At 47.6% G+C, this 20,671-nt stretch overlaps 1 protein-coding gene across 3 annotated transcripts in view; it reads left to right on the forward strand.

Moving 5' to 3' along the window:
- The window catches only part of SLC26A8 (solute carrier family 26 member 8), a 3,396,452-nt gene that overhangs the window by 2,862,895 nt on the left and 512,886 nt on the right, over window positions 1–20,671 (forward strand). For all 3 annotated transcript variants that reach the window (XM_069633436.1, XM_069633435.1, XM_069633437.1), the window contains exons 14-15: window positions 184–290; window positions 374–443. In XM_069633436.1, the coding sequence (XP_069489537.1) occupies window positions 184–290; window positions 374–443 (177 nt within the window). The remainder of the gene's footprint in view (window positions 1–183; window positions 291–373; window positions 444–20,671) is intronic.

The raw sequence follows: 20,671 nt of genomic DNA on the forward strand, positions 1-20,671 counted from the left end.
CTTTCTCTTATTCTTTAATAAAATGGCTGCTTGTGAGAAAACTCTATCTACGTGTCCGCCTCGCATTTCTGACTCCTCACAATACCAACACTGGACAAGTATTGTTAAAGGTAAATAACATTTTTGTCTATCTCCGGAGACCTCATGGCATTTTCTCTGCTCACCTTCCTTTTCTATTTTCAGGGTATCTGGGTTGTGACATTTATAGCCTGCATCGTTTGTGGACTGGCTATTGGTCTGCTAATCGCCATTCTATTCTCCATTGTAACCATCTGTCTCAGGACACAGAGGTAGGTACTGTGCTCAGTGAGTGTAGTATTCACAAACCAATATCTGTAAGTTCTGGAATAGTAATCTTTCTTTCTTATTTTAGAATGAAAATTCGGCTCATTGGTCAGATACCAGAGACAAACATTTACAGGAATTTCTGTGAATATCCAGAGGTATGAGAACTCTCACTTTGGCTTATGTTTACTACTTAATTCTTGTTACTTTGTCTCTTTCACTCCTACTCCACATCACTCTATCAGTCTTTCTTCTGCTATTGTCATCATTTATCTTCCAGCACTGGAGTGCCATTTGTCATTACAAATGTACATTGCACAAATGTTCCATTAATCCAATCATGCAGATCCATTTTCACCTCTCCATTAGGAACTTTATTTATGTATAACATGTCCCCAAGAAGAACGGCATGCAGCATTTTGAAAGCCTGACTTCATCATTGTTTTAGGCTCTTCCTCAGATTCACATGCTGTGAGTTATTTCCAATTGTCGGGGAGCATTTTGAAACATTTGTCCACATTTTTGATTTGTATTTACTAATTTGTAACCTTGTAAAAAAGAAACATTACAATGGTACAAAAGTAGGAAGTTCCCACATCTTAAAACCATGAACAGGATCCAGCACTGAGTGCACTAAGGGGGGCGGAGGACAAAATGACTTAACTCTTGCAACCGCACCCATTAACAAGAGGTGCCCAAGGCATAACCGCATACATATAACAAGGTGGCACCGACACTTCTAAGGGGCAGTATATACTGAAATACTCAAACGTCTCAAACAGCACACACGAGGAGAATAGGCTGCATGCACATTTCAGGGGGATGTATTTTAGACCCTACATGTTATGTAAGAATGAAACCATGCCACAAAAACAACCTAAGTAAGGGAAACCGGCCCTCTCCCCTCATCTGGTATCGTAATTAAGTGTTTTCTCAGCGGGAGTAGTTTTCAATAATTGTTCTGCCCCCTCTGCATCACAACAAAGATACTCCTTCCCATTCCAAGTCACCCTGAGCTTAGCCGGATAGAGCAGGCCAGCTTTGACCCCACGCCCCAGAAAGGATTTCTTTGTGACATTCAGAGCCTTTCTCTTCTTGTCGGTGGCTCAGGAGAGATCAGGAAAGAGATGGATCCTATGATTTTAGTATTCCACTGTTTTCTTAGCCACTACCGCCTTCAGGATTCTGTCTCTGTCACGTGAGTCACTCAGGTGCATCAGCAGTGTGGGGCCCACCTCTGATAACCGATTTGCCTTGTAGCATTTGTCGATATATATATATGTGTATATATATATATATATATATATATATATATATATATATATATATATATATATATATATATATATAGATATAGAGATGGGGCCCAATCGTGTCATCCCCCTCTGTTAAGATGCAGTTGAGAAGCCTGCATTGCGTTCTCAAGAAGTTCAAGTCTGCTATCCACCACCCTACTGCCTTTCACCACTCACTGCATCCATTTCATGGCTCATTTTTTGCATCAGAGGAAATGTTTGTAGCCTGGCTGTATGGAAAGGGTGCTGATACGTTGCAACCTGCACCCTTATTTCCGGACCACCAGACTTTAACATCTTTATCATTCTTCAAATATATCAAGTTCGTAGTTATCCTCTGGGAATAGGATAGGTTGTTTAACAACTATTGATTTTCTAGGTTAAGGAATGCATGGGGGGAACAACAAGAAGAGGAGAGAGAAAAAAAAAGGGGGGGAACCTCACCATGGATACAACCAGTTAATCGTGGAGCCCCGTGAAGGGTTGTCTCTCTCATTACCAGATGACCATTTGATGGTCATTTTCCCCGTTCTAAAGGCTTGTCAGGGTTGATAGAGGTACTTAATCATTCTCGGTTGGAAGAACATATGCTCTTTTTCTGCGACGTGGTCTAGGAATGGGCCCCATATGTTTGTGAATTTGAGTGTTTGACCTTCTATTGCAGCCGTTAATTTATCCATCCCTAGGAGTTCCCATACCTTTACCCACCAGTATGCTACAAGGTCGATATAATCAGTGAACTGCGCCATTTTACAATAATACATCAATCAGTTGAGTTATATTTTTAATTCCATTCCACAGCCTGACACGTGTTTCGAGCAGAGCTCTTCTTCAAAGGCTGTGCATCAAAATACAATATAAAACCATTAACATGTTGACCAATGTATACGCATCATACCAATTGGGCAAACACATAGGGGTTGAAAAAGGGGGGGAAAATTGGCCACAATCATAAATGTGTGATACATTACAGCATTGTTTAAATCATTACAGTGTTACATAATCAGTATGATTGGATAACCATAAATGATAAAGAGAAAATAAAAATAAATATAAATTACCGTTTCCAAAAGACATCTATACGGTTCCGAAACCAATAAGAAGGATGACAAAACAACATGATAAGGAAATAAGTGAGGTGTGGTGACTAAGCAACCCTGGATGAAAAGATTGGCTGAATTACCAATAATAATTAAAATGTCAAGGTATAATTACCGTTGATGCTTGTCGAAGGCGAATAATCTGTGCAACAAGAATTAGTATCCAAAGTCACAATTATTGCAAAGTGCCATGATATTGCCAAAATTAATGTGACAAAAACCGAAAACTAAAATTAGCAATGTGTTGCACTTACCAATAGTACGATTGATTCTAGGGTACAATTCCAGGACTAGACAGGATTAAATAGAATATAACAATAAGTGTTAGAGCTACATGGCCCATTCAAAGAGTTTTTAATTTTTAATTTGTCACAACACATTATTAATGGAAGTAAAAAGAATTACCTTAATGTAAATTGCAATTGCAACGACTAATTATAGTAGACTGCAAATATCCGCATGATATGGAGGGGGGATGTTGCCCACGAAGATATAATATATCCGCCAATTCAAAGTAGCTACGATAGTCCGATGTCAGTTGACAATTGAGCAATTAGCAAAAAAAGACAGACAGCAAGAGCACGGAATTAGGTGAATGAATAGTAACGAACATGATTAAGTGCCAGGGACCGTATCGAAGGAGCAGCATCTCACTTACCAGCCTTCCGGCAACAACTGTATCCAAGGGAGAGTGCGCATGCGCGAGATGCAGCTGGTGTAGTTAAACAGAAGAACTAGGACACGAGAGCAAGACCGTAACGAACCATCCAGCGGCAGCCATGTTGGGTGAGGAACCCACTGGCTGCCAATCAAATCTCAATGAAGACAGACTAATAAGCCAAAATTGGTAATCGAACCTACACGCAATTACATATAGTGATTGACGTTGTATTATGAATTAGAAATAACACACTAAATTTATCATGCATCCTGGTTGTGTAATCTGCCGCACACACTTGTTAACTCATCACGACACATAAATCACGGTAAAGTTACTTCCATTTGCACGCAAAATAAAAATATATAGCATTAAGAACAAGGTAATGGTGTGTAGCCACCTACGGTGTCATCTGCACTGGCAACCAACCTGATAATTGCACCAAATATAATCATATATATAATAGCTAAAAAGATTATGAAACCATTTGTAAACGGGCCAGCTATACATGGACCAGGAGTTTAATCGGTGATTATGTAAAACCTCATTTAAGTCATAAATAATTTTAGTTGAAACTAATTAATGGCATATAAAATTAAATTTAATTAAAATTGAACTGAAATGCAGATGGAATCATGAAAAAACAGAAATTGTCTGAAATACAAGTTGAATCATAAGAAAACGTGAAATTCATGATCAGAATTTAATCCACGAATGACCAATCTATGTTTACAGATAAGCCTTGCTTCCAATTGTCTCAGTCTGAGTTCCATATTGCCTCCTCTTTTGGAAGGACGAATCTGAGCCAAACCAATAAATCTTCAATCCTTGAAATCATCCAATTGATGTAAAGTCTGCCAATGCAGTGCCAAAGCATATTTAGCATCCTGTTTGTTCAAAGAGGCCAAATGTTCGCGAATCCAAATTTTAAGTGCCCTGATGGTACTACCAATATAGAATAGTCCACACACACAAATGATACAATACACCACAAACTTTGTATTGCAGTTAATAAATGAATTAATTACATGCTTGCCTGTGGACCCAAAATCTAAGGATTCAGACTCAAATGTATATGAACACATATTGCAGCTCCCGCATTTGTGAAAACCATTCAGCCGCCCTTCGTCTAACCATGTTTTGGCAATGGGTGCTTGTGCCATAAAAGACGGGCATAAAAGATTTTTAAGAGTGGGGGCTCTGCTGAATACTATTGATGGATGTGAATCCAATAATTTAGTTAGATCATTGTCGAGATGGAGCAAGTGCCAATGACGTTTGAGTATAGCATTCACACCATTACTATCACTGTTGTACCGAGTGATCAGTCTAATTTTGTTGAAAGGCATATTAGCTGAAGATGATCTAATTTTAGGTTTAAGTAAATCACCTCTCTCCATACTAGACACTTCACGTTCAACCTTGGTAAGCAGATTTGGTTGATACCCACGTTGTACAAATTGATCATGTATAAATGATTTTTCCGCATCAAAGTCAGCATTGAGAGAACAGTTCCTTTTTGCTCGAATGTATTCTCCTTTCGGAATATTATTAATAACAGAACGTTTATGAGAACTGGATGAATGTAAAACTGCATTAACCGAAGTAGGTTTGCGAAAAATGTTTTAGTGATAAAACCAGTAGGGGACACAGAGACGTTTAAATCAAGAAAGTCTACAGAATCATTAGAGTAATGATGTATAAATTGCAAACCCCAGTTGTTAACATTCAGAAAATTAACAAACTCTCTTAATTCTACTTCATTACCAGTTCAAATCATGAAAACATCATCAATGTATCTCTTCCAGAGATGTATAAATTGAAAAAAATCATTGTTCTGAAACATATACTGTTCTTCAAATTGGTGCATAAATATATTCGCCACAGATGGAGCAAAACTAGCTCCCATGGCAATCCCAATCAGTTGTTGGTAATATGTATCATTAAAAAGGAAAACATTGTTTTGTAGAGCACAGAAAAGAAATTCTTTGATCATTTCAATATGAAGATGATACGATGCTGATTTGTGTGGGAAAATATAGGTAATACTGTCAATTGCTTTCTGATGATCAATAGAAGTGTATAGAGATTTAACATCGAGTGTGACCAATAATACTTCACTGATATATGGCAATTGTGCAAGGATGACAAGAATATGCATAGTGTCACATATACATGTAGGTGTGGAGTGAACCAGTGGTGAGATGCATTCATTCACATAGATTGAAATTGGTTCCAAAATTCCACCCTGGCCACTAATAATCGGTCTGCCTTCCGGTATCTTATCAAACAGCTTATGAATCTTGGGCAGAAAATAGGCGGTTGGCATTGTTGGTTTATCAGAGAACAGAAAACATTTTTCCACATCAGTAATAATACCTAGTTTATACCATTTGTCAATTAGAGAATGAACTTTATGTCTAATATGTGAAATAGGATTATTTTTCAAAATGGCATAACACCCAGGAGAATTCAAATGATACAATGCCATGGAGATGTAATCTGCTTTATCCATAATTACAACGTTACCACCTTTATCAGCTTCCTTGATCACAACTGAATCATTAGATGCCAGCTTGTTAAGGGCAAGACGCTGTGCTGATGTTAAATTAGAAAATGTATGATGAGGACGGGAAGAACGATGATCAAACAATGTATGAATATCATTAGTCACTACCCGATGAAAAGTATCTATAATATTATCATCTGAAAAAATGGGAGTAAATTTCGATTTGTTTGCAAATTCTTTAATTGTCAAATTACGATGCTGTATGTCTAATTCTTTCATGGTATCAAGGAGATTAGACTCACTATCAGACATTGACTCATCAATAGACATAAGTATGTGTGTACTCATCATTGTTTGCAGTGTAAATTCTGATAATTCGGCGACAGGCGTTATAGGAGAATATTGTTTAACCTGTGTGGCAAAAAACTTTTTTAACTTTAACTTTCTGATAAACTTGAATAAATCAATCTGTATCTGCACACAATCATTCTTACAGGATGGAGCAAAAGATAACCCTTTATTTAGTAGTGAGTGTTCTTCTGGAGAGAGCTGATATTGACTAAGATTATGTATTAAATCTATCTGAACTGATTTGGATCGATCTGATTCTGCAGGGATTTCTGATAAGAGGCTCTGGTTAGCCGTTGACCTAATGAAGCGGCGTTGGCGCCGCCTGTGTTGGCCACCCCTTGAGCCCCTTGGTTGGGCCCGAGCATTGCGGTATTGGCAACGGGTGGTAAGCGGAACCTGACCTGTTTTCTGATGGCCTCTTTTCGGTTGCCCTTTTTGAATCTTCTCATCTGTTCTAAAAAAGGTTGCAGAGCCAAAATAGGTTGTGCAGGTAATTCCACAGAGTCGGCATCCTCTTCATCCTGAGCCTCATCCTCAGGTTGGTTAGTCCCTGGGACAGCTTTGTTCCTAGGTCTATCTACATCACTTTCTACATCAGAGCTGGCAGGGGATGAGGCAGCACCAGTATGCTATGTGTGTACCTTCTATTTCCTTCCAAAAGCGTGCTTGTGTAAGGCGGGCTGCCATAAGTAGCTGGGTGATCAAACGGGCAGTAGGGCCAGAGCTGGGGTAGGACCCGTCCTCTGGTGAATCGCCTAATAGCATTACTAATGGGTTCATGGGGAGAAGGATCCCGCATTTGTCCTTGATTTTGGACCTAATCTCTAGCCAGTAAGTTTGAACGACCGGGCAGTGCCACCAGAGGTGTCCCAGAACTCCCTTCGCCCTGCATCCATGCCAACACGTGTCTGGATATTCCGGGTTTATCGCGTGTAGTCTCTGCGGTGAGAAGTACCAGAGTAACAGATCTTGAGTGCACATTCCTTCACAGACGTGCATATGGAGGACTTATGTGCTCTGTCCCAAATTCTCTGACAAGCTTCTGGGGATATCTCAATTCCTAGTTCTCTCTCCCAAGCCATCATATACAGGAGTTTCTCATCTTCTGGGACATTTTCTCGAGGCGATAGCAACTTGTTACTCTCTGTGAGCGTTGGCCTTCCGCAATTGTTAGCTCTAGGCTTGACGGGAGCCTAGTAGCAGCTTTCTTAATGGTCAGGTTGGTAATCCAATTCCGTAATTGTATGTACCGAAACCTCTCGGTCTCGGGGAGGTTAAACTTTTCTTTGCATTGGGCAAATGTCAGTGGGATATTATCGTTATAGAGCTCTTGTAGTCTCATGGGGCCTTCTCTTGACCAGTGTCGATAGGAATTAGCCTGAAGCCCGCGGTTAAAGGCCAGATTTTGCATAATTGGAGAGAGGGTCCCAATCCTGGTAGGATTCCCCTTAGTTTAGTCTATCCCAACACTGGAGCGTTGCCTTCGTAGATGGGAGAAGGGGCTTCTGGGAGGTTTGCATCTCCCGCGGGAGGATGGGAAGATGAGAGAGGGGGTGTTTAGAGAACAGTTGTTCAATGTTCTGCCACTTGGGGGGGGTCGGGTGGGTTGGTCCAGCTCAGGATGGGGGCAATTTGGGTTGGCCGATAATATCTTATTATGGATGGGAGCCCGAGGTCACCCAACTGTTTGCCTCGAGTGAGGATCTTACGCTGAATTCGGGGCGTTTTCCGCTGCCAGATTAAGCGACTTATCTCTTTCTGCAGGTTTAATAAGTCTCGCTCTGGGATGAACAGTGGGAGTGTCTGTAGCATGTAAAGAAGCCTCGGGAGCAAAGTCATTTTGACTGCACTTATACGCCCTTACCACGATATCTCTTGAAGGGCCCATTTCCGTAGAGCCTGTTTAGTAAAGGGGGAATGTTGGCTTTCCATAGGCCTGGGTAGGTCTGGGTCAAGTGCACCCCAAGGTAGGTGATTTTGGAGCTTTCCCATCTGAGGGAGTAGGTGTTATGAAGGGCGTTCACCACGTGTAGTGGTTCAGATAGGTTCAGGCCTATCGATTTTGTCATGTTTATCGCGAATCCCGATATTACAGCGAATTGATCAAACAGGTCCATGAGCGGGGGGACTGAAGCCTGGGCCTCCCTCAGGAAACATAGCACATCGTCTGCGTAAAGTGCGACTTTGTGACATTGCTCTTCTATTTCGAATCCCTGGATGTCAGGGCGGAGACAGATGTGTTGTGCCAGGGGTTCCATAGCTAGTGCGAATACCAGCGGCGATAGTCGACACCCCTGCCTGGTTCCTCTATTAAGGGGTATCTGAGGTGTCCACCGCGAGTTGATTCGTATTCGGTGGAGGGGATCCGGAAGTTTGATAATATCAGTTTAGTGAATTGGGGGCCAAACCCAAAGCCTCTTAGGACCAGTTGCAAGTAATCCCAGGACATGCTATCAAATGCTCTGTGGGCATCTAAAGATAGTAGGGATAGAGTTCCCGGAATTGATGGGGACAGGGCTAGCAGGTCGATCGCTCTGCGGATGTTGTCAAGAGCAGATCGACCTTGAATAAAGCTGGTTCGATCTCTGTGTATTAGTGTGGGAAAAATCTCTGCCAATCTCTGCGCTATAATCTTACTATATAGTTTGGATTCTGTATTGAGCAAGGCTATGGGCCGATCAGATGAGCATTCTGCTGGGTCCTTTCCTGGCTTCAGGATTAGGGTTGTGTTTGACTCTGCCATGGATTGTGTTACAGTTCCAGTTTCCCAGCATTCGTTGAATAACTTCGTGACATGTGGTATGAGGTCTTTACAGAAGGTTTTGTAAAACCTATTTGTGAAGCCATCTGGGCCCGGGGCCTTGCCAATAGGGAGTGATTTTATAGCTGATTCCACTTCCTCAGGGGATATTGGATCTTCTTTTTTTTTTAAATCTTTTTATTTGACTTGACAGCACAACAAATGAAACAGAGGGAGCCACATGGCACCAGCGCTAAGAGCAATCAATGCAAATGATAAACAGTACATATTGAGTGGAAAGAAGCATATTAATTAACAGAGAGCATACGACATGCTGATACATACACCAAAAAAAGGGGCACCATCTAGGGGGAGCCGCCTGAGGAAGTAGAGGGGGAAGTTGGTGGTGGGGCCATGGCAGCGATAAAGTCTCGAAATCTCGGCCAGATATCTCTCGGCCTAGAGTGTGGATGCTGCGTTGCATTCCAGGACTGCTCAGTGTCGTGAGCCCATGTGACCGATCTGAGCCATTGTGTATAGGTAGGGGCTCTAGGGCGGAGCCAACAAAGTAATATACAGCGAACTGCCAGAAGCATGCAGAGGCCCGCTAATTTCTTAGAATCACGGGGTAACTGAGGGAGGTCATGGAACAAGCAGTGCAGAGGGGTGGGGGTGATAGAGTGCTCCAGGATGTCACACAACGTAGAGCAGATGTCTAGCCAAAATTGGGTCAGCCGGGGACAGTGCCACAACATGTGTATATAGGAAGCTTGATCCGCACCACACCTGGGACAGGAGGGAGGGGTGGCGTTGAACATGCGATGGAGTCTCATAGGTGTATGATGATACCTGTGTAGGATCTTGAACTGGATGAGTTTAAATTTAGTGTTGTAGGAGACCTCGTGGGTACGAGCGCACATCCAAGACCACCTCTCATCGGTGATCTCAGTACCAAGGTCCTCCTCCCATCTGCGTCTCAGCTCGGTGAAGTGGGGGGCCGCTCTAGTCTGGAATAAGGAGTAGAGCCTCGACACCTTGCCTCTGAAGGAGAGATAGGAGCAGAGCTCCTCCACTATAGGTTCATCAGGGGGCAAGGCAGGGAAGTCTGCATACCTGGCTTTAAGATGTTCGCGGAGTGAAGAGTACTGCAACCACACTGAGGGTCGGCGCCTGAGTGATGGAGGAAGGTCAGACCATTCAATAAAGTTTCCCTGTTCAAAGGCATCGCGTAGCGTCAGGAAGCCAGCATCGGCCCAGCGAGTGACCACTGAAAGTGGAATGTGTGGAACATCGGGGAAGAAGTTCCACAGTGGCAAATCACCGTGGAATGGATGAGGTGCGTGGACCATGGACCAGAGTTTGGTTAGAGCCAAGGATGTGCTGGCTACAGGATTCGCAGAGTTTACATCAGGAGGGATTGGTTGGGGGAGCAGGGATCCGTTCACATGGTCACAGACAGATAGCTTCTCGAGGCGAACATGTGGGGGGGGTCAGTGGTATTGAACCAGTATGCAGCAAACTGTGATTTGGCTACCACTCAGTACCTGATAAAGTCGGGTGTGCTGAATCCGCCAAACACCTTAGGGGCAGTCAGTGTGGATAATTTGAGGCGGGCGGCCCCAGAGTGCCAGAGAAAGGTGTTACATATGCTGCGCAGTGTTTGGAAAAAAATATCCCCGGTCCACAGAGGCAGATTGGTGAATCGGTACAGTAATTGAGGTAATACAATCATTTTGAGTATTCCAACTCTGCCTGCCAGAGAGAGGGGAAGTTTAGTCCAGCTGGAGGTTTTAGCTTCGAGGTTAATTAGGTAATTCTGATAGTTATCATTACGCAGTTGTGACGCGTGCCGGGAAACCACCACCCCAAGGTAGGTGAAGCTGGAAGGAGACCAGTTGAACCCATGTAGATCAGGGGGGGGGGCTGTGTCAAGTCTGTGAGTGGAAATAATGTAGACTTGGAGCAGTTAACCTTCAAACCAGATATGTTCCCAAATCGAGCCACATCTGTCAGTATAGGGAGGAGGTTGATTTCAGGGGATCGAACATACAGCAGGGCATTGTCAGCGTAGAGGGAGACTATGTCGGTCTGGCCAGATGTGCGCAACCCCCTGTGTGAGTGTGATTGCCGAATCATATCAGCGAAGGGCTCCATGGCTATAGCAAAGATGAGTGGAGAAAAGGGGCACCCTTGGCGTGTACCTCTAGATATCTTGAAGGGGGAAGAGCATCTGTCCTCTGTGCGGACCTTAGCTGACGGGGCAGTGTAAAGAAGCTTTATCCAGCCAGGTGCGGAAGTTGGGGCCGAATTTGCATTTCTCAAGAACACACCACAGGTATTTCCATGAGACTGAGTCGAATGCCTTCTGCATATCCAATGTAGCTGCCACTGCTTGTGTGGCCAGGTCTATTCTGTTGACTGCATTGAAGATCCTCCTTAAATTTAGGGAAGTGGACCTACCGGGTACAAATCAGGCCTGGTCTGGGTGAATAATGTGGGACATGTACGGGGCTAGGCGGTTGTCAAGTAGTTTGGTGAATATTTTAATATCGCTATTAATCAGTGAGAGGGGTCGGTATGAGCTGCACTGCGTAGGGGTTTTACCAGGTTTAAGGAGCACTGTAATCAGTGCCTCCCGGAGGGACGGCAGAGGTATACCCTTGGTGCACGACTCCTCCCATAGGGTCAGTAGGTGCAGCGCTAGTTGGGCCTTGTATAGTTTGTAGAAGTCCATCGGTAGCCCCTCTGGGCCGGGAGCCTTCCCGGATGCCAGTGACTCAATGGCCTCCACAATTTCTTCTAGGGTGAAGGGCCTCTCAAGGAAGGCGCTGCCGTCGGTTGACAGAACTGATAAAGGGAGGTTCTCTAAAAAGGAATCAATTTCGGAGATCTGGGAGCTGTCAGCCTCTGAGTACAGGGTGGTGTAGAATGAGAGGAATTCCGAATTGATGTCTTGGGGGGAGGTGGCGAGTGTGCCATCCGGTCTAGCAATGGCCGGTATGTTGGGGGCACTGAATTCGCAGCGCAGCAGTCTAGCTAACATTATCCCGGGCCGTTCACCTCTCGCCATATTTCCTTGCTGCCCGAGGGGAGTCCAGGAACCTCACCTCACGGTTGGCAAGGTCTCTGGAACTTGTGCAGCTCAGAGCCCAGCATCGCTAGGGTAGCAGGGGAGTGATCCACAGCGTATTGGGATTCATAGACTGATAGGGCTGATTCGCTGGTAGCGATGTCGGCGCGGATGCCTTTCAGGATGCCACTGCTCTTGGAGATGGCGACCCCCCTAGTGTGTGCTTTGAAGGCTTCCCAGAGCACTGCTTGTATTGAGACAGAATTAGTGTTAATCTTAAAATATTCCTCGATGGAGGATTCAAGCTCGGAGGCAAAAACCTGGTCAAGGAGCGCATAAGGACTCATCCTCCACCGTCTTGTTTTGTTGGCGTCTAATCCCCAGTTCAGGGATATAAGAACAGGTGAGTGGTCTGATAATGTCCTAGGGAGAATGGCTAAGTGAGTTATGCATCTAATGAGTATGTCTGTGACAAGCCATCTATCAATTCTAGAATGGGAATCATGCACTGAGGAGTAAAAGGAGTATGTGCAGTCCTTGGGATACACCAGACGCCAAGCGTCCACGAGTGCCAGGTGGGGGAGCGAGGTCAAGATAGAATATGCTGCCCTGGACAGTTGCCGAGGTCGAGAACCCGACCTATCCAGGGTGACATCTAATATCGTATTGAAGTCCCCGCCCCATAGGATAGGAATCAGGGGGTAGCTCTCAAGTAGAGTGGCCAGGTGAAGGTAGAAGTCAGGATCGTCGACATTGGGACCATATATGTTCAGGATGGCTATCTCCTGTTGCTGTAATATACCAGTGATGAGCACAAACCATCCAAGTGGATCTATGTGGAAGTGCTGACATGTGAACTTCAGACTTTTATGTATTAGGGTAAGGGTGCCTCGGCTCTGAGTGGAATAATTAGTGTAATACCTCTGGGGGCCCCATTGCTTGGCAAACCGTTCAAATTGCTCCGAGCGAGCGTGAGTTTCCTGTAAGCATAGGATCTTTACTCCGTGGCGTTCAGCGTGGAGCTGGATCTGTCTCATCTTTTTATAGTTGCCTAAACCTCTGACATTCCAGCTCATAAAGGTCAGGGTAGTATCAGCTATATTTGAGGGGGTGATGGTGGAGTAAGTAAAAGTGAATTCTAGTTAGATGAAAGGTGTGTGCCCTAGGTGTATGTGGCTGTCTCACTGCATGTATGAGTTGGTTAAGCGTGATGCCTGCGGCGCCTCTGGAGGCTGTCAAGACTTTTTTAAACCATACTGTTCCCTCCCCACCCCCTACCCACATCCCTCCCCCAATCAGAGGGACGAAACCCAAACAAAACCAAAACAACAATGAACTTTCTGGCATCAACGCCTGGGGGTCTGTTGGCAGCCGGGCGATGGCACGCCGGACTGGGAGGAGCGTAAGGAGAGTCATGCTGCATAGTAGGTTATATTGCAGTTCACGGTGCAACAGAAGAGGCGAGGAATCACCTACACAGAGAGATAATGGGGCGACATTGGAGGAATGATCAACAATAAATTCCGATATATAGTGGCCACCGCGGGGGAGGAAACGCCCTGGCGGTCCCGACATACGGCCAAGCTATGTTAACAAACATTAGGAACCAAACAAATGAACTTCAGTAAACAAGTGGCCATTGTGGAGGGGGAAGTGCCATGGCGGTCCCACACGTGGCTTAAGTATGGCAACAATCATTGAAACATATGAAATTTGTGTTAACCATGCTTGGGTCAGCCAGGAATATGTTCATCAATACATTTTGAGGCCTCTTCCGGGATGGTGAAGAAGAATGTCTGATTGGAGTGTTCAATCCTTAGTTTAGCAGGGAAGAGCATGGAGTACTTGACTCCTAAGTCTTGAAGTCTCCTTTTGACCGCCAGGAAGGTCTTACGTTCTTGTTGCACAGCTACTGAGTAATCCGGGTACAGGTGTATCCTCGCCGCCCCCAGATTTAACTCTCCCTTGGATCTGGCTGCACGGAGCAAGGCATCACGGTCACGGAAATGTAGGATTCTGGCTATGATGGGACGGGGTTGGGCACCCGGCCTGGGCTTCACGGTTAGGGAGCGATGAGCTCTTTCCACTGCGAACTGTGCCGAGAGCTTGGGGCTATCAAGGAGTGTTAGAAGTGTGCGCTCCACGTAGTTCTCCATGGGCTCTCTGATGTTGTCCTCTGGTATGCCGCCAATGCAGAGGTTATTACACCTGGAACGGGATTCGAGGTCGTCATTTTTCTTTTCGACCATCGAGACCCGCTTGGTTAGAGTGGTCACTGCGGCGCGTAAGGAACCCAGGTCGTCCTCCACGATGCCAACCCTCGTCTCGACCTCGGCCACTCTAACGTCAGTTCTTTCGATATGGGACTTTATGGATGAGATGGTACCATTCATGTCGTCTAATTTAGTGTGTAGGGCAGTGAAGCCCTCGCGCATGTACTCCAGCATTTTCTGCGAGTCATCAGGGGTTGAAGATGCTGTGGCGGTCGGTGACTCCTCCGGAGGGTTGATCAGTGGCTTGGAGGGCTTCTTGGCAAACATTTTCAATGAGCTTTGCTTCTTGCCAGCCCCGGCTCCCTTAGTCATGGTGTCAGGTCGCCCTCGGCACCCAGGGCTCTATTAGGATGCAGTGGGCTGGCCTCCAAGCGCCACTCAGCGGGTGCCCCAGGGGGGGGGGGGGCGAGGCGAGGACAGCAGGTAGGGATGCAGGAGACAGCGCCAGTGAGGTTCCACCCAGGCACACAGCGCCAAAAGTACATCCACAGGGTCAAAGGGGGTCCAGATGTGGCGATGGCACCGGATCCTTGCAATAGTGCTGTAGTGTAGGAAGAAATCGCACTGCGTGGAGGTAGCACTGCAAGTTTCACTGTTCCGTATTTAAAATCAGTGAGGGGACACAGGTTAGTGCCTCAGTGTATTTGCATCACATTAGGAAGACGGGGAGGCTGTGTCCCTGAAGCCGGGGGATAAGGTGTTCAACAGGGTATTATTGGTAGGTTGCCCGTGTGGGCCAGAGTGCTCCTGGAAGGTCGCCCAATGGTAGATGGCAAGGTGGGTGGCGAGGGTCGCCAGATTAGCACAGGTGCGCCCCAGCACAGTTATGAGGAAAAAAGAGTCAATTGTCCGTAGTATAGGAGAGGTGCTGAAGCAGGGTATTCCGCCGTGGGTCACCCAGCAAGGATCAGGATCCAATTAGGTATTGGAAAGGCAAGGTTCCTGAAGCAGGAAGATGGGGTGTTCAGCAGGGTGTTAACGGTAGGCTGCCAGTGTGGGCCCGGGTGCACCGGGGAACTCACCCAGATGGTAGATAGCAAGTGACGGCAAGGGTCACCAGACCAGCTCAGGCGCGCATCAGCGCGGTTGCAAGGAGAGAGGGGCCAATTGTCTGTGGTCTAGGAGCAGGGTATTTCCCTGTAGGTAGCTCAGAAAGGGTAGGGAACAGTGTTTTTTGGGGGGCACTCAATCAGCATCCAGGGGGGTAAAGGGGTGGGCGGGGGAGAACAAAGGGTGGCCAGCGGGCGGTGGATGGGGCGGCCACAGGGACCGCCGGAGCCGGGCACACCCGCCCCCTCACATTCTCTACCTCGATGCACAACAGGAGTCGTGGGCGTGCAGAGGAGCGGCAGGCGGGGAGGTCAAGCAGGAGAGACAGTCCCGGGACAGGAGAAGCGTCTCCTGGGGTATCCGGGGCTGCAGGCGCCGCCGATGAAAGGAGCCGCGGGCGGAGCAGGTGGGTTGGCGGATCAAAGGCAGTCCTCCGCCGGATGATGAGATGCGATGGGGGAAAAACCCCGCCAGCCACATCGGCCCAGTGCGCCTCGCGGGCTCGGCGCCCCTCCCCCGCCACGGCCCGCAACGCTGCGCTCACAGGTAGAAGAGCGGGCCGTGGTCTCTGGAGCCGCGGGGCGGGGAGAGTGAGCAGCCGCAGCCGCCGGCCGCTAAAAGGGTTGTAGTTGGCCTCCGAGGGCGCGTTCAGCACCGGAACTTCGCAGGGGGACGGCGGGGGTGTTCACAGAGTCCCGCCAGTAGCGCTGCAGGATGGAAGCAGCGTAGAAGGGGAAAGCGGGAGGATCTGTCGCTCTGCCAGTCCGGAGCAATACGGTTAGGTGGCCATCTTACTTCGGCGCAACAGCGCCCTCCGGATATTGGATCTTCTAAGGGCTCCCGAAGGGCTTGTGGAAGCTGTGGTAGAGTCGCTGTGTTTATAAACTCTCTAGTGGATTGTAAGTCCCCTCTATGGAGGGCTGCGTGTTCTTTAAAGAATTCCTCAACAATGAGGCATTTCCCCTCTTCAGAGTTGATGCTCTTGCCATGTTTACCTCACAAGTGATCTATCCTGTTCTGCCGTGTCTGTTTCCCCAGTTTAGCCGCTAGCAGTTTATTAGCCTTGTTTCCTTTGGTATAAAAGAATTGTTTGGTGCGCATCATGCAGTAAGCCGCCTTCCCCATATGGTGTGCCTCAAGCACTTTTTTTCGCCATTCGTAAGTACCGTAATGCACGCCGCGAGGGCTTATTTTTATGTATCTCTTCTAGCCTATGTGCTTCCCCCTCTAGCTGTTCTTGGAGCAATCTCCTAGACTTTCTTCGTTGTGCTGCTTGCTCAATGAAGTGCCCCCTGATCACAGCCTTACTAGCATCCCAGACCATGCCCCAGCTCACATCGTTAGTGTCGTTCTCGTTGAAATATAGGTCTATGGATTCTCTAATATGGGCACAGGTCACCGGGTCTTCTAGGAGGAAGTTGGTTAGCTTCCAAGAGGGTCTTGTGTGGGGGGTAACTCGAGGGGGAGCTATAGTTAATAGGACTGGGGCATGGTCTGCGAGCGCCTCAGGAAGAATCTCTGATTCCTCTACCTTATGGATGAGTGAATCTGATATAATGAACATATCATGTCTGGAGAATCCCACATGAACGGCTGAAAAGTAGGTGCAGTCCCTCCACACTTCAATCAGGGAGTGTTCCTTAAGCAGGGAGGTAAGGGCTCTGAAGTCATTCCTGTCATTTAGTGTGGGTGGGAGGGTCTTGTCAACTAGGGGGTTAACCACCACATTGAAGTCTGCGCCCATGATCACTTCCCCCTCTGCATGATCGGATAGGGCTTTCGACAATTTCATAAAAAATAGATCTTGGCTAGTGTTGGGGAAGTATATAGAGACCAGTGTGATTTTGCAACCATCCAGCATGGCATTAACCAACAAGAACCTCCCTTCGTCATCCCGCACCACCCCTATAGTTTTGAAGGAAATCCCTCTGCGCACCAAAATGGCAACCCCTCGTTTCTTCGAGCCACTTGAGGCAAAGAACTTAGTGGGATAGAGCTTGTTGTTATGGCAGAATTCATCTGCCGGCCGTAAGTGAGTCTCCTGGAGAAATAGGAACGCTGCGTCTAAGGACCCTAGTCTATGGAGGAGTGCTTTCCGTTTCAGAGGGGAGTTTAGGCCCTGCACATTCAGGGAAATACATCTATAACTCGGGGTTGCCATATTTCAGTCGCATGGGTTTACTCTTCACATATCTTGCCCCGGAAGGGCTAAAACAAGGCATCTGGTCAAGGAGGTCATTGTAATATGGTCTATTTGAGGTCCAGGGTGAGAGGGGTGATAACGCCAATTTAAGAGTTTCGGGTTGAACTCAAACAAGTAATCATAGTGAAAACAAACAAAACAAGATAAGCAAGTTGTTTCTAACTCGGAATGTACAAATCTCATCCGCAGAATTAACTTTAACGAAGTATGAAGTAAATCGGGCGCCATCCACTCAGGCGCCCAAGCCGATTATCATGTGGAAGTTTCCAAGGCCCCCAAGATCAGGTAATCAGGTATATAATGGCAATTGGAGCTGCGCAACTTGTTTATGTTTGGACTGTCCAATTTCTCCCTGTCTCTCGCCCGAGGTTAGGAATAGGGTGTTCCTGGGTGTGTCCCCAGGGAGGGAAGAAGAAGACATCTTCAGAGGTCCAAGACCCTCAACTGGGCACAGGGGATCTATTTTGACCAAGAGGCATCAGTGATGCAGTAGGGGACCCCCGAGTGGCCGTGTCCTCCCGGGGCAGAATTTTAAGTTCCTTGCGGTTGGGTCAGGTGGCCGCCCAGTCTTTCTGCTCTCTCGGTTCCAGGACAGCCGTCTCCTCCGGGGTAGTGGATGCTTTCTCTGGGCCAGATCACTGGCGGGGATTTGTCGTGGACTGGTGTCGCCGTCAAATTTTACCTCGTCCAGTTTTTGGCAAGGGAGGTGAAGTAGGCCCCTCCATATTCTGCATCTGTGGGTTCGACATGCCAGTATCCGGGTCCTCCAACATCAGGGATCTCGCTTCTTCTTCAGAGGTGATTATGTAGTGTTGGCTTTGAAAGTCAAAGTTCAGTTTACAGGGGAATCCCCAACGATAGCGGACCTTTTAGGATCTCAGCCAAGAGGTTACTTTCTGTAGACGCCATCTGCATGCTAGAGTGTAGGGGGCCAAGTCCTAGAAAAGTTGGATCTTCGTGCCTTTAAATTGTATAAAATCTGAATTCCTGGCTGCCATCATAATAGCTTCTTTCTGGCGGATGAAGTGAACTCGAGTAAGCACGTCTGGTACCAGGTTCCTTTTGTGTTGGACAGAAGAATATACTCGTTGGGTTCTATCTAATTGTAATTCTTCATTTGGCGAGAGGTCAAGGAGGGACTTGAACAATGTCTCCATATATTCGGTTAGGCCCTGATCCGGAATCTGGGGGGGAACTCCACGGAAGCGCACATTATTCCTTCTCAACCGGTTTTCTAGGTCGGCCTTTTTTGCCCATATGTCCTCAAGTTGGTCTTCGATAATCTTCACCCTTGATGCTAGGACCTCGTTGTTATGGGATTGTTTGCATGCTGTGTTTTCCAGGTCATTGACCCTGGATTCCATCCCTTCGTGGTGGGAAGTCAGGTCTGCCAGGGACTGGGCCAAAGAGTCTTTGGAGGTCTTGATCTCTTCTTTAATCTCTTGGGTAATGTCTTGTTTGAAGGATCTGAGCATTTGCTCTAATTCTTCTTTGGACATCGCCATGCTTTGGGACAGGATTGAAAGCGGAACCGGATGAATCTCGGCCGTTACCGTGCGTGTGGAAGGTGAGTTTGCAGGTTGTGTTGCCAGGTAGGCTTGTATGCCGTGTCCCTTCTTTTTTATCCCTGTTTTGGGCATCCCTCAAGGTGGTTGATGCAATCTCTTACCCCTTAGTCCCAGTGCAGCTGAGGGAGTATGGGCCACCAGATGTAGATGACCAGCTTCCGGTGTTTTGGAGTCGAACAAGCAGCTGGAGTAAATGGCTCTCTCCCTGTCCTGCAGGGGTTTTATTTTGGGGCTCCTGGGATGTTTGGGAGGTCCCTCAGGGAGTTGTAGTGCTAAGGTGGTTCTTTCAGTGGAGGAGAGGGTCTCGACCTCCCGCCCCCCGAGGCGATGCTGCACTCACCAGCATTCGATGATTCAGCTCCCGTTAGATAGACATCTCGAGTGCATCAGGCGTGCCTCCCTGATGCCGCAGTACCTTTCTGTCAGGGGCAGGAGGGCAACAGGGTCACGTCGCCCAGCTGCCTTAAAATAAGCTTACCACCTCCCGGCAGTCCACGTCCGCCTCAGGTGGCAGTCTGCCACGCCAGATCCCGAGCCTGATCAGGGCCTTCAGTTGAGGAGTGATGTATGGTGGCTACGGCAGTCTTCTCCTTCTCGCTGTGGCATCATAAAAATGTCTAATAAGAAACATTCACCTCACCGACGGTTTCCCTCCCCGGTGTTAAGGGCTCGGCTGTCCCCTCGTCCTCATCCAAGGCAGATGTTTCTTGGGAGCTCCGGGTGGGCCCCCAGGGGTGGGACCGAGCAGGGGAATGGAACCGAGCAGGACAGACTCACCGCCCAGCCCCGTTCCCTGGATGCCCCGCAGCTCTGTTACTCTCTGCGTGGTCGTTCCAGGGAGTGGGTTGGTCCGCCGGGCGCACAGGGCACAATGCTTATCTTGTGCGCCGCCCCGAGCTGATCTCCAGGGGCGGCGATATGTCACAGTGTCCGGGAGGGCCGGGCCTCCACCCCGCTCCAGCTCATTCGGGGCTCTGCAGCTTTAGCCTCCCGATCCCCGCCACTTCGGCAAGGGGGGGCCTCCCCGCCTCCAGGCAGGCCAGCAGGCAATCCTTGTCTGTGGTGCCGCCCCTCCCCCACTGTCACCTCTCCCGTCGGGGGGCTCCCCCGGTCTCGCCGGGCTGTCGCGTTTTCGTGCAGTCCCTCGTGGAGGCAGCGGGGAGTCTCGGCTATGTCTTTTAGCACCTGAGAAGGGGCCGCCCCAGCATGTGGGTGACGGAGTCCGCGGGTTCCCCACTCAGGGCCTGCTTCAGATGGCGCGTGCCGCCATTTTCCTCCCGTTGCCACCGGAGTCCACATTCCAAGCTCGGATAACTGGCTTCATGGGATGCGGTTCTGCTCAGAAATCTAGCCGCTACATCTGGGTCCCATTGTGGTCCTCCGATGATCAAAATCGGGCCGAAAATTTCCACCTAAAAGCATTAAAACTATGTTGCTTGGGCACCTTGAAGCGGAGCTCACGGGAAGCACAGCCGCATGGCGTGCTGCCTTGCCACACCCCGACCTATCAGCTTTACAACCTAAGATCTATGTCTTGAAAACGGCACAACCTTGTTGTAATGCAGGACT

This window comes from Ambystoma mexicanum, chromosome 13 (genome assembly GCF_040938575.1).
Source record: "Ambystoma mexicanum isolate Mex_15411 chromosome 13, UKY_AmexF1_1, whole genome shotgun sequence".
Taxonomy (NCBI): Eukaryota; Metazoa; Chordata; class Amphibia; order Caudata; family Ambystomatidae; genus Ambystoma; species Ambystoma mexicanum.